The 14,670-nt window shown below is 49.7% G+C and overlaps 1 protein-coding gene across 11 annotated transcripts in view; it reads left to right on the top strand.

The window, feature by feature from the left end:
* EFCAB6 (EF-hand calcium binding domain 6) overlaps positions 1 to 14,670 on the top strand; it is a 296,553-nt gene that overhangs the window by 180,270 nt on the left and 101,613 nt on the right. For all 11 annotated transcript variants that reach the window (XM_058431306.1, XM_058431310.1, XM_032138757.2 and 8 more), the window contains 2 exons: positions 6,246 to 6,360; positions 9,201 to 9,334. In XM_058431306.1, the coding sequence (XP_058287289.1) occupies positions 6,246 to 6,360; positions 9,201 to 9,334 (249 nt within the window). The remainder of the gene's footprint in view (positions 1 to 6,245; positions 6,361 to 9,200; positions 9,335 to 14,670) is intronic.

Raw genomic sequence — 14,670 nt, 5'->3', positions numbered from 1 at the left:
TAGCCACTGTGCCTGGTCCACAGTATTCTTAATATTCCAACTCCTTCCTCGCCATAGCCACTGTGCCTGGTCCACAGTATTCTTAATATTCCAACTCCTTCCTCGCCATAACTATGGCACTCATATCTGCATGAGATAGGTGCTCATATCTGCATAGGCATGGGCTTTCTTAGTCAGACTCAAGATTCAACCAGATACAATAGCAAGAGTCTGATGAGTGTTGCCAGCTGTTCCTTATGTTGACATCCCATTCTCTTCTTCTCATTCAACTTTTAGTGAACATCTACTATGTGCTCTTGGCATACAGAAGTGAAAAAGAAGTGCTGGTAATTCTCTACACAATAGCACTTTGTTGAGTGCCTGCCATGTGTTAGGTTCTGTGCGAGGGACTATCTATGGAAGTTAAACAGAAGGGATATGGAAGCTTAAGATTTTTTTTCTGGTCACCCAGGCTGGGGAGGACTGAGAAGGCTCTCCCTGAGCTGGTGATACCTGTATCTTAAGGATGTGCTTGCTGTAGCACCCAGAAAATATTCCTGGGAGTTTTGTTTCCAGTTTGGCTACGTAAGCTTCTACTGGACCAGCCCTCCCAGAGATACCAAGTATAAACACTGGATGATGTTTAGTAAGTCAGTAAATCAGTAATTTATTAGATAACCAAATGCCTGAAGGTCCTAGAAAATGAAACTAGACTAGGCAAGAAGATTCAGGAGGGTGTCAACTCTTGAAGATGGGAATAGCATGAGTGAGTTCCCATTTTCTACAGCTTTTCACTTGAGGAAACTAATAGCCTTTCTGGCTTGAAGAACCAAAGGGAAGAGATCTGGGTAACTAATGCTACCTGCAAGTAAAAATGGGGATGGAGAAAGGGGGCATTTTGAAAAGGAGAGAGCCAGTTAGATGCTCCAGCTTTTGTGTATAGATTCTTCCTCAACCTCTGGCTGACTCTAAACCACATATGAGCAGAGCAGATTGCAAGTAACCTAGCTAAGGATACAAGAACTGAACTGAAATTTAAACTGCAACCCAACACACTCAAAACTTTTTCAGTTTGAGTCCAACCAAGCCTACTGCCTGCTCAAACACATGAACCAAATGTATAGATTTATATAAAATACATAGATATATAGATTTATAACATACGTAGACATAAAACATGTCACTCTTTGGAGAACTACAACAGAATCCAGAGGCCCCACACTATAACCTCCACAATGTCCAGGATATAACCCCAAATTATTCAACATTTGGAGAAACAGAAAAAATGTGATCTTTCTTAAGAGAAGAGACTCTAAGATGACCAGATGTTAGAATTAACACTCAAAAACTTTAAAGTAACCATTATAAAAATGCTCAGTGATAGGAAAATATACTCATAATGAATGAAAATATATGAAATCTCAGCAGAGAAATAGAAATTATAAGAAGAACCATATGGAAATTCTAGAACTGAAAAATAAGTTATCTGAAACAAAAAATTTACCACATAGCTCAACCACAGAATGAAGATGACAGAAGTCAATGAACCTGAGGATAGATTAATAGTTATATAAACTGAAGAGGAGAGAGAAAAATTTTTAAAAAGAGAGAATAGTGTCTAACAATCATATGAACAATATCAAAAGGTCTAACATAGGTGTAATTGGAATCACAAAAGGAAAAAAGACAGGGACTAGGGAAGAGGACATATGTGAAGAAATAATGGCTAAAATTTCCCAATTTTGGTGAAAGGCCCTAATATAGATTCCAGAAGCTCAGAAAACCCCAAGTAGGATATTACAAAGAAAATAACAGACAAACTGCTGAAAAGCAACATCAAAGAGAGAAATCTTAAAAGCAGCATGAGAAAAATGACACATTACACATAGGGAAACAACATTTTAAATTACCATTGGCCTCGCACCAGAAACAATGGAGGAGGTGAGAAGATAGTAGAACAGTAACATATGGAAAGTAAAAAGGAAAAAAGCAAAAGCAAAACCAAACGTAAACTTCCCAACCCAGAATTTTATACCTAGCCAAAGTCTCCTTCAAGAATGAAGGTGATGATTTCAAACTGAACAAAACAAAAGCTAAGATAATCCATTGCAAGTGGATCTTCGCTACAAGCAAGGCTAAAAGAAGTTCTCAGGATGAAGGAATTTGATACTAGGAAGACTTGGTTGTCCACGACAGAACAAAGAACATTAGAAATGGTAAATCACTCATTAAATATAGAAGGCTATTATTTTTCTTCATTTAAAAACCACATAGTAATATTCAAAGCAAAAACCATGGCATTGTCTTGTGGGATTTATAACATGTAGATGTGAAGCAAATGTCAACTATACCGTAAGAACAGGGTGCAGGACAACCCCAGCACTTTGGGAGGCCGAGGTGGGTGGATCACCTGAGGTCAGGAGTTCGAGACCAGCCTGATCAACATGGAGAAACCCCATCTCTACTAAAAATATAAAATTAGCCGGGCATGGTGGCACATGTCTGTAATCCCAGCTACACGGGAGGCTGAGGCAGGAGAATAGCTTGAACCCAGGAGGCGGAGGTTGTGGTGAGCTGAGATCGCACCATTGCACTCCAGCCTGGGCAACAAGAGCGAAACTCCGTCTCAAAAAACAAACAAACAAAAAAAAAAAACAGGGTGCAGGAGACCTCAATGAGGTTGCAAGGTCTCTACATTCTATGTGAAGTGGCATAATATTAAGTCTAAATAGACTGTGAAAAGTTCAGAATGTATAGTGTAATCACATAGAAACCACCAAAAAGGTGCTTCAAAGAGACATAGCAAACAAGTGTCACACACAGAAACTGGTGGCTGCTTCTCTCACAGGATGTTGTGCAGGGGCTGCGTTTAGAAAAGGCTGAGTCCTCACTTTCATCATTGGGCACGCTCTCAGGGCGTCTTCCTTCATGGAGAGGGCCCAGCAACAGTTCCCTGAAATGTTGTGAACTCCTGGGGAAGAGTCGGTCTACAATCTAAGGGACGCCCCAGGGAGGGCAGCAGTGACTATCTGGTGAATCAACACATGCCAGACCATTGTTTGTCAGTCTTTGAGCAACTTTCTTAGGGGAATGCCTCCTAGAAAAGACCAAAGGAAATGACTTAAATGGTTAAACATTTAAATCTGTTTTATAAACATTGCTGGTGAGCCTTCCTTCGTACTGTATGTTGCCTCCAAGGGTCATGATAAATCTGGTTGATTTGCTGCTGTGTTCATCTTAGAAATGAAAGTGGTGCAAGGGGAGCCTCGGAAGAGGCATTAGAGGCCTTCTTCGCATCTGTGGCCTGCCCTGAGCCTCTTCTGGGAATAGCACTTGCAGCATTTGTGTTCTCTGCGGTGCTCCGCTGCTCCGTGCCCCTGGGGATTACGCTCCTGCAACCGCTGGACAGGCTGCTGAGGGCCTGGGGGATAGTACGAATCTCCCTGGCACCTCACAGCCCTCTAGGCTGGGGAACGTTTGCCTGCAGACATTTTCTTACGATCCAGTACATATGGTTTTGTGAAAGAACTGAGCAAGAAGAATTTGCCGTGAATAATTCATGTGCAATTGTTTTCAAAATATAAAGTTTTTTTCAAAGCAAGCAACCAGAGGCTCACCGCGGTCGTGGGTGCTTCTGCGGGGGCTGCGGCTTTCTACCTGAACACCAGTGCCATCCTGTGCTGGGACAGGCTCCTCTGCAGAGCTGGGCCGGGGACCATGTGCAGATGGCACAGAACTGTCAGCATTCCCAGTCACGTGCTTCCTGCCCAATTCCACAGGCAGGCCCTGGGGATAGCCTTGTATTCCTGCGTTACCACCCACCTCAGTCCCCCGGGCAGCACTGCAACACTTCCATCCTTTCCCTTTTCTCTCAGCTGCTAGCCCAGCACCAGCCACATCACAGCCTGTTTACTGTTAACCTCCACACGCAGGAAGCCAAGGCCAGGCCTGACTGATTGGACCAGCGTAGATACAGCGCGCACTTTCACAATCAGACTGTGTGTTATTTACATAGACAGCGAAAGGGAGAATAAGCCACAGGGGCCAGCTCCTTGGTCCTCTTCCCGAATACCAAAAAGGATGACACCAAAACAAAGGAAGCTGATGACTGCGCGGCAAGGTGTGGAGTGCCCTGTTGCCGAGAGCCACATCCAGACTGCAGCCAAGAGGCTTCCCTTCTGCAGCTCTAGTGTGAGGGGCCGGGGCAGAAAGCCCCTCACCCTATCAGAACCTGGAGGCAGGAGAAACTGTCTCCTGACAGCCTTCCTGGAGAGATAGGGAGGCAGGTGGGAGGTGGGCTCAGGGCAGCTCCTTGGAGGCCTCCCGTCCTTTCAGGCTCCACCAAGGCTCAGACTGGCCTTTGCCTATGTGGCCTCTTTGGATACATGGAGGACACCAGGGCTCCATGGCAGAGCTGCTCCCCGCTCCCCCTGGGCCATTTCCTGTCCATTTTCATCTCCTCTCTTTTTTGTCCAGGCCCCTCTGACCTTATTCCAACAGTAGATCTCATCACAGTGGTTAATAAGAAGAACGAGGTTTGAGGACGGGCGTGGTGGCTCGTGCCTCAGCATTTTGAGAGGCCAAGGCAGGCGGATCACGAGGTCAGGAGATCGAGACCATCCTGGCTAACATGGTGAAACCCCGTCTCTACTAAAAATACAAAAAATTAGCTGGGCGTGGTGGCCGGCGCCTGTAATCCCAGCTACTTGGGAGGCTGAGGCAGGAGAATCGCTTGAGCTCAGGAGGCAAAGGTTACAGTGCACCTAGGTAGCACCACTCCACTCCAGCCTGGGTGACAGAGTGAGACTCTGTCTCAAAAAAAAAAGGAAAAGAAAAGAAAAGAAAGAAAAAAGAAAAGAAAAGGAAAGAAAAGAAAAGAACTGGGTTTGAACCCCAGGTCTGCTGCTTTCTATTCATATGTCTAAGAAAAGTGACCCAAACTCCCTAAGGCTCAGTTTCCACAGCATTAAAATGAGGTTAGAAAGAGTGCCTTTCTTGAGGCTTCTGCTGAGGATTAAATGAGATCCGTGTGGAGCCTGTACAGAGCCCCACACAGTGCCTGGCACACACGGGCACTAAGTGGTGCTGCGCAGTGACCATTATGAGGGCGACACTGCAGCACGGCCTCGCCTGGTCCCTCCGTTCCCTCCCCAGCCGCCTCTTCCACTGAATGCAGCGAGCACTGCTGTGCTGCTCCTCCACTTGGAACTTACTCTGGCTTCCAGTGACATCTGTTGACTTTGTTGACGATAACCTGTGTATTCCTCACCCCCCAACACACAGTTTCTTCACAACCCATCGGCAAACCCTGTTCTCCTAGAAAGCCTTCTATCCCCTGTTCCGAGTGGGGTTGGTCATCCTGAACGTCTTTGGCCCCTTGGCCCATAGATGCATTTAGAACTGTGATTCCGTGTTCTTTTCTGTAGGAAAATCCATGTTTTCCCATGTGGATTGTGAATACTCTGAGATCAGCAGAGGTGGTGCCTTCCATCTGCCTCTATCCACCCAGCATCCCTTCTGTGGGTGGCTCACATCCACGCAGGCAGCTCTGTCTGGGTTTTTGGCCAAAGGGCATCATCTTTTCTGTAATTCCTAGGGAGAGTCATTGAGACGATTCCACTTCAGTATTTGCAAGGCAGGGAAGAGTGTTTTCTTGGGTGCTCCCTCTGCCCCCAACATACCCAAAACCGAAACAGTAGGTCATGTGTTTTGGAGGGAAGGAATCAGGAATAACTTTCAGCAAGTGGACTAGCATATGGAGAAGAAAAAAGAGCATTCATGGATGGCCACCCCCATTTAAAAAAACACAGCCGCTTTTCATGTAATCTGGGATCATAATGAAACTTGAATGAAAACTTCAGTTTTCCCTCCTCAAACTACCTTGCTTGCTTTATTTTGTTTTCTTGAATATACGGGAACATAAACCTAATGTATGAGACTCTAAAGCCATGGCAGTGACAAGTGTGGCTTTGGGTATCTTGGATGGCACGGCTTGGAAAAGTCTGCAGTGGCGCCTGTGGGCCTGAGCACCATGACGACTGTGCCACTTGTCCCTTCGTTCACTCACTTAACCAACAAACACAAGCCTTGTGCAAGGCCCAGGGACACAGGAGACTCGGTCCCACCCCCTGGCAGCCTGTGGGTGGGGTCAGACAAATAACAATCACGAGCCCTGCTGTGAGCAGCACAGGGGCAGGAGGTGCTCTGGGAGTAGTGACCCGTGGGCCACCTAACGCCTCTCCACCCTCCCCTCTCTCCCTCCTCAGGTACTGGAAGACACTGGGATGCCCATGAACGATGATCAGTATGCCCTGCTGACCACTAAAATAGGCTTCGAGAAGGAAGGGATGAGCTATCTTGATTTTGCGGCAGGATTTGAAGGTAGCTAACGGCCAAGTCCACACCCTGTGGGATGCGTCCTGGGTGACACCACAAGTCTTCGCTAGCAGTGCCACCAGGCCACTCGGGTTGAAGTAGCACAAGCTGAGATGTTGAAATGAGGTGTCTTCCAGGGCTGCAAACAACCATTTTTATTTAATTTTATCTGACCATGTTCAGAACTGTGAGTGCAGAACTTTGCCTGAAAGAGTCTTCCACAAACTCAGAGCACAAATTGTTCGGAAAGTTTGTGCGCCAAAGCCTGTTTCTTCAATCACACCTCACGGCCTTTAAGATTTTCCCCTAATGTAGTTGCTGGTTATCTGTAGTTAACAATACCACACACAGGTAACACAGATATTTTTCCTCCCTGTGGACAGAGAAGGATGCAGAGATTCTAAAAGGCCACCCAGCCCCGCCCCCCACCCGATGTTAGGAAACCTATCTTTGTGCAGTGTGCTGGGGCCGCCTTTCCACTCACTGATGCTGCTTTCTCACACGCCAAAGACATTTTGGTGGACAAACAAGCCCTCTAGAGAAGCTGCAGAAATCACACAGATATCTCAATGGAATACTCTTCTCTTTTGCTGCAAATACCCTGCAGGCTGGCCGGGCGGAATGCAGGAGCCCCGTGCATTTTTCGTGTTCCCGGCCTTGGGTCTAGAGGTGACCGTGTGAGGTGGTGGGTTTCCCAGAGACTCAGGCTGGATCGTCGCCAAGGTCTCCCTAGCCTTGTCAGACTGTCATTTGCCACGCCTTAAACAGAGAGGTCCCACACTCCTGAAAAATGGCATCATGAGAAGCCAGAGCATTTTAGAATTTCAGCACTGTCCCTGGGTAGATGTTTTGATATTTGTTAAGGAAAATAAGAAGGAGAAGGAACTCACCTGCATTTTAGTGAGTGTGTCCCACCTGCCAGGTGTATTCATTTTTCAGGTGAGGAAATTGGGGCCCAGGGTGTGTAGGTCACTTGCCCGAGGTCCCAGTGCTGGCAAGGCCGTCACAGCTGGAACTGGACTCCGTCTCTGTCACCTGCTCCCGGCTTCCTGGCTGCCTGTGTTCTCCGCTCACTTCCTGCTTCTCCTCTCCCTGCCCGTCTCCTCCCTGTCCCCTAAGCTGCTTTCTCACACGTGAAGATTCTAGCAAGGTGGGGAGTGAGGCCCTGCGTGGCCCCTGCTAGGGGTCAGGGAGATGTGGCAGAGGGGTCAGGCAGTGGGGTGGGGGTGTTATCTGCCAGGCAGTAGGGAACCGGAGGGAGGCCACTTGCAGCCTCTGCAGTGAGGCAGGTGAGGCAGAAGCCAGGCTCAAGAGGGGCAGAGGATGCCCACGAGCTTGGGGTGCCCTGTCCCCCATCCATCTGCCCTCCACACCGTGGGGAGGGCACAGGAGCAACAGGTGCAGAGAACCACGTCTGGAACCAAGTCCCTGGTGTGTAGCCTGGCTTTGACACAAGGTCACACTCAGATGACCCCAGCCTAATGGAAACGGGGTAGACAGGGAAGTTTTTTTGTTTGTTTGTTTGTTTTTGTTTCTGTTTTTGTTTTTTTGAGATGGAGTCTCACTCTGTCACCAGGCTGGAGTGCAGTGGTGTGATCTCAGCTCACTGCAACCTCAGCCTCTGGGGTTCAAGCAATTCTCCTGCCTCAGCCTCCCGAGTAGCTGGGGCTACAGGCGTGCACCACCACACCCAGCTAATTTTTGTATTTTTATTAGAGATGGGGTTTCACCATGTTGGCCAGGAAGGTCTCGATCTCTTGACCTTGTGATCTGCCTACCTCAGCCTCCCAAAGTGCTGGGATTATAGGTGGGAGCCACCGCACCTGGCCGACATGGAGTTTTTAAGGAGAGGTTACACTTCCTTCCTTAATTTTAGGGGAGTGAGAGGGCATAGGCAGTAAGGAACCAACTGGGTCCTAGTATCAGACGGCCTGGATTCAGCTGTGCTGTCCACGAGCTCCACCTCCCAGGCGAGCCAGGGACTCCTGAGCCTCACCGCCCCCTAGGTAAAGTGCACAGGATGATAGGCTTTCTTGTGTGTAAACAAACATGAGGAGCATTGCTGGAATGACCAAGAAACAGATGAAGGCCTCAGCATCTTACTTAACAGATACATGGTCAGGAAATAGCCACTAAACGAGTGGATGTTGAATGAATTCTATATTCTTGTCTTTAGGACATGATTCCAGGAAACAAAAAAGAGGCAGGAATTCTCATTCTCCTCCTCTGAGAATTGGGAGATGAACAAGAGACACAGGACAAGTAAACATGCCAGGGTGCTAAGTGCGGTCTGTGAGGGTGAAAGGAGGCCCCACAGTCTGGAGCATGGTTCCTCCTGGAAGAAGAGGAAAGTGTCTGAGAAACTGAAGGAAAAGAAACTAGATAGTAAGAAAGTCAATGCTGTGTTCAACTCACAGGAGGGTGCCATATGGGGTTTTAACAGGATTCAGGACAGGCAGAGATAGTGTTGATGTAGAAATGAAGCCGGGGGGCCGACGTGGTGACTCACGCCTGTAATCTGAGCACTTTGGGAGGCTGAGGCAGGTGGATCACCTGAGATCAGGAGTTCGAGACCAGCCTGGCCAACATGGTGAAACCCCATCTGTACTAAAAGTACAAAAATTAGCCAGGCGTGATGGCAGACGCCTGTAATCCCAGCTACTCAGGAGGCTGAGGCAGGAGAATCGCTTGAACCCAGGAGGCGGAGGTTGCAGTGAGCTGAGATTGCACCACTGCACTCCAGCCTGGGCAACAAGAGCAAGACTCCATCTCAAAAAAAAAAAAAAAAAAAAAGGAATGAAGCTGATGGGCACTAATGGAAACCCTGATCTTTGTCATTGTTCCAGATCCTCCAGTGAGACTGCCGGAAACCACTCCGCCACAGCCTCCAACTCCTTCAAAAAGTTACGTGAACAGCCACTTTATCACCGCAGAAGAATGCCTGAAGCTTTTCCCCAGGAGGCTGAAGAAGTCATTCCGGGTAAACTGAGACTGTCTGGCGCTGGGCTTCTCTAGGCTTCTCCTGCTCCCAACCATGCAGCCCAAGTGGGTGTGAGTCCTGGTGCAGGTCATGTCCCGGTCAGCCCGAGGGACACAGAGCATTTCCCTCTGCAGACCCAGCATTGGTCAGAGAGAGGCATGTGGGGAGGATGGGGCTTCTTCCCTCCCTGAGGGACCCCTGTGGACGCTTTGCTGGCAGAAGGGTAAGGAGACCCTTTCCACAAGAGTGGGTGTTGGTGGGGAAGAAGCATGACAACCCACGGTACAGTGACTTTGAAACCTGTTCATCCATTCCCTCATTGATTCCCTCATCCATTCACCCACCAAGCAAGTGTTATACACTTACTATGTGCTAGAATCTGTGCTAAATGTTGGAGATGAAAGCTACCAGCCCCACACCAGGGAGCTCAGTCTAATCCCAGACACAGATGGTAAACAGACAAGTCATATTCATAGTAATTGGCTGTTGTCAAAGGAACTGGAGCATCCTCTGGGGGCACAAGGAAAAGATCCCTTTAAGGAGGACTCCCTGGAGGAGGTGGCCCCCACACTGAATCGTAAGGCCTAAGCATGGGCTGGCCAGGAAAGGAGGGAGCAAGCCATAGATGAGGCAGCGTGAGCCAGGCCAGGACAGACAAGGCATGGGCTCTAGGGAAAAACATGTGGCTTGTCGTGGTGGAGGTGTGTGTGGCGCGTGCAAGTTGTAACAGACAAAACAGAAGTAGATGGCAGCCGTTCCAACATAGAGGCCTGGTACAAGATGATCTGAGCTCTTTCTGTGATGAGAAGTAAAAGAGGATGAATAAAGTTAGGGAGATCAATTCAATAAGGCGAACCTTGAGACAGGGCCGAGGGTATCAGGGAGTTAGACTGCATCCTCACCCCGTGGGTGGAGGGAACACATCCAGAGGCAGAATGGAGATGGGTGAAGTCCAGAAGGGAAGGGGTGGGTGAGAGATTGGGTATCAGAGCAGCCTGGGGGGCTGTGGGGAGGGCAGCACCCCATTTCCTGTGCTCTGAGGCATCCTCCCCAGACTGATCACCCCTGGAGATTCATTTTGGTTACCAGGCTCCCATTTCAACATGCACGTGCATTTGTGATGGCAGTCCACTTTAGACTTTCCAGCAGGGCTCAGATTTTGAACATTCTGTCCAGTTTTCAGAATGTGCATCCTGATTTTTGGGTTGAAAAAATATGATCGCCATATGCATACATGGAGAAGGATTGGTCCTACTGATCTCATCCAGGCTAAGCGGCTGGCCAAGAGGAGCACTCTGGGAACCAATGGCCTGTGGGCTCCAGTGTGGAGGAGGCAGGGGTCATTTAAGTGGGGAGTGCCTGGTCCTCCAAAGGAGAGCTGGGCTGGGTGGGAGGCAGCGGCCGCTGCAGGGAGAGAGAGCAGAAGGGAGGCAAAGGCTCCAGGAGCAGACTCCCTTCTGTGCTGGTTGGCCGGGCCTCCATGGGCACCCTAACTGCAGAGGCCTGGCAGCTGCCTCACTGCACCTTGCTCATTGCAATGCAGGCCCCTCCCTGTTCCCTCTCTCAGGCTCTCTCCTCTCTCCCTCACACACTCCTCGCGTCTCCCAGTGAGGACCGTGGGAAGCCCAGCTCCACGCCACATCGTTGCTTTCCTATTTTTACGATCAGTGAAGGTTGGCTACAGCCAACATACATACTGTGTTTTCCAAAGTGATCTTTATTTTAAATAATTAAATAATGAATTCATTCAACAGACCATCACCGACACCCACTCTATCCCACCAGAGAATTTATCAGCTAGTGGGTGAAACAGAGGAGTGAACCCCTAATTGCCAGTTTTTATGTGAGACAGGCTGGATGCAGGTTATGTCCAGGGCTCATGAGGACTTGGCTTGTGTCCTTGCAGGTATATGCAAAGTGGACAAAGCGTGGGTCTCAATTTTTTAATGGGATGGTACAATCACTTTTTTTGAATTTTTTTGGTAGAGACGAAGTCTTGCCACGTTGCCCAGGCTGGTCTCAGACTCCTGGGCTCAAGCGATCCTCCCACCTCAGCCTCCCAAAGTGCTGGGATTACAGGCATGAGCCACTGTCCCTGGCCTCATATATCTTTTAGAAACAAATAGGATTAACCTGTCAACCCACAAATAGGGTCACAGTACACTCAGTTCTCTGCAACTTCACTTTCCACTTCACAATTCATCTTGGACTCCTGGCTCTCGCAGGATGGTCTCATCCACGTGCGTCTCTGACCGGAGTGCCCACTGTGCTCTCAGGATACATCCTGCTCCCGCCTGGCCGGCCCACAAGACCCCTCACCCCCTCACCCTTTCCTGCCTCTGAGCCTTTGCACATTCTGTTCCTTTGCTTGGATGGCGCCTCCCCTTTGACCAGTGGACTCCTCCCCAACCTTCTGTCCTTCTCAAGCCCTTCACATCAGCTGAGAGGTTGGCCACTGCACATTCCCCTCTCTCCTCACGTCCCTCACAGCACACAGCCCACAGGGTGCTGCACTTAGATTCACCAGTGAGCCCCAAGCCATTTCTACATCATTCACCACAGTAACCCAAGGGGCTGCCTCTGCCACACTGCATATGACCGATTTGTATTTGCTGACTGAGCACACCACACCTGATGCTGGGCAGCGAACTGGAGGGCCACACGCAGGGCCTTGTGTATTCTGACACCCGCAACCACCCTGTCAAGTAGGTTTAATGTTCCCGTGTTATGCTGGAGACCTTGAGGGTCAGAGACGGGGAAAAAGTTACACAAAGCCACACCTCTAGTACATGGCGCCGTCAGGAACTGAAATAACACCGGCTCGATTCCAAAGCCTCTGTACTGCGCACTAACACTGAGGAAGCTGAAGACTGAGATTTGAGGAATGATTAGTTTATAAACTTGTGAAGATTAGCCATGCATGATCTCATAGCATCTAGATTGTCCCTCGAGTCCAGAATCCAGGCTGGCCCCACCTGGCCCTCACACCTCTGTCCCTGCAGTAATCACACTGGGTTGCTGTGATTTGCTTCCTGTCTTGCTTCCGTAGTAGACAGTGAGGACCTGGGTGTCAGGGGCCGTGTTGCAGTTATGGTGTCTGTGCACCCAGCAGAGTGCTCGGTGCCTAGGAAATGCTCCTCCCTCATGTCCAGCAACCCCATCTCACAGATGTTATGGTGAGCATGGCTCGGGGAGCTGGGGCTGCAACAGGGAACAGATCACAGCCCAGACTCGTGCTTATGTTCTAGGGGGAAGTGCAGTGGACACAGAAACCTCTACTAGGTCAGGTGGTGACATGTGCCAAAGAGAAAAGTAGAGGATCGTGGGAGGCCACAGGCCTGTCAGGGCTGGTGCCATTGTACAGAGGAGTCAGGAAGTGCCTCTCTGGAGAGGGGACAGTCAGACAGAGTCATGAAACAGCCAGAGTGAGCGCTGCGGACACTGGAGAGGGCTCCCTGAGGCACCCTGAAGCAGGCTCGGCCTGTTCAGAGAACAGTGAGGGACGGGTGGGATGGGGGTGTAGACGGGCTTGTGGGCCACAGCCAGGCTTTGGCCTTGGACTCTGAGTGAGATGGAGAGTCAAGGGGGTTGAACAGAGGTGTCTCATGCATGACATCAGCTGTAAGGGATCGCTTGGGGACGATTGCACAGAGTAGAGGCCACGGAGCCGACAATGGCAGCTGGGAGCCATCGCAAGGTTCCTGCAGGACTCCAGCGACCTTGGGTGGGGGCCGAGGTGGTGGGCCTGAGAGAGGGGGTCCAGTGCTAATGCACTCTGAAGGGACAGCCAGCGGGATGTGTGGGCAGACTGGATGTGGGTGTGAGAGGAAGCGAGGGCTCAGAAGGGCTCCCAGGTTTGTGTCTGAGTAACTGGAAGGAAAGAGCTCCACTTACTGAGATGGGAAGACTTAGGAGGAGCAGAGTGGGGACAGGGGGTGGAGGTCAGGAGTTTGATTTGGGCCATGTTCAGTTTGACATCCCAGAGCAAATGCCCCCAAACCACTGGAGATGTGAGGCTGTTGCGGGGCGGGGGGTAGTGCTTGGGGCTGGCAGTGTAGAGGGAATCATCAAGAAACAGATAGGCCTGGGCCCCAGGAGGCCCCCTCGGGCAGAGTTAGACATCAGCCTCCCTGCCACACTGTATTGTCTCCCAGAGGCAGGGGCAGTGTCTTTTAAATTGATTTCCACAGTATTTAGCATGGTGATTGCATATATTAGGTGCTGAATAATTTTTGGTGAATGAATACATGAATGAATACGGAGAGAGCTTTCCACAAAATCCCCACACATTTGCATGAGACACTTGGGTCACAGCAGGTCTTGCTTGATATCCTAAGTAACCTCTTTGGGAGGAGGAGCCTGTAACAAGAGGGGACAAGAGCAATGCCGCCAGAGCAGCCAGGTAACTCCCATGTGAGGGGCTGCGTCAGGTGCTGATGGAACGAGGTAGGTTGGGGCCACATCAGCAACTTTTCAGGCCTGAGACCTGGGAAGCAGGTGCATGCGGAAAACAGGCATTGGCCCCAGGCAGAGCCTTGCACTTGCTGTATGATCTTAGGCAAATGGCAAGCGCAACAAACAGCATTTTAGAGTGCCAAGAAAGCCAGGCTCGTTCTAAGCGCTTTGCATCATTAGCAAATTCACTCCTCACAAACAGCCCAAGGAAGAAGGGACTGTCATAGTCCCCATTTTACAGATGAGAAAACAGAAGCACCACAAGGTTAACTATCTCACCCATGGTCGTGTTGCTAGTAAGTGGCAGAGCTGGGGTTTGCAACTGAGCCACCTGCCTGCAGAGTGCACGCTCCATCACACATCAGGGTCTCTAGTCACGGGTTCCCTGGGAACCCTGAGCCTCTGTTTCCTCATCTGCAAAATAGGAATCCCTGTGCCCTCCACCCAGCGCGATGGGCTGAGTGGAAGTCCTTCAGCTGTGGCAGGCTTGTGGATCCCAGACACGGCTGATCTCTATCACGGTCATCGAAACAGAGCCCTGGCCTTCGGGTGGCTCCTTGGCGTAAGATTCAGTGCAGTATTTGTTTGCCTGCAGACAGAAGCGGCCAAACATGATGAAAGTGATATAAAAAATTGCGAGCAGGATGTTCATACGCACCAGAAACCTCCAACACTTTCTCCTTTCCTTCCTTCCTGGACTAGAAGTATAAGCTCCGCAAACCGAGAGCGTGGAAGGAAAAGAAAAGCGGCCTGTTCCTTTCCTGAACTCTTTGCATTCAAAGAGGATCGTTTATATCCCCTGGGTAGCTGGAGAGCTTTATAATTTCTTGGGAAAAGCAAAGCATGACGAGGATATTCCTGGAACAGCCGAGTCTCTGAAA

Source organism: Hylobates moloch, unplaced genomic scaffold (genome assembly GCF_009828535.3).
Source record: "Hylobates moloch isolate HMO894 unplaced genomic scaffold, HMol_V3 SCAFFOLD_19, whole genome shotgun sequence".
Taxonomy (NCBI): Eukaryota; Metazoa; Chordata; class Mammalia; order Primates; family Hylobatidae; genus Hylobates; species Hylobates moloch.
Note: the sequence above shows the minus strand (reverse complement) of the source record. Positions and strands in the feature narration are given on the sequence as shown.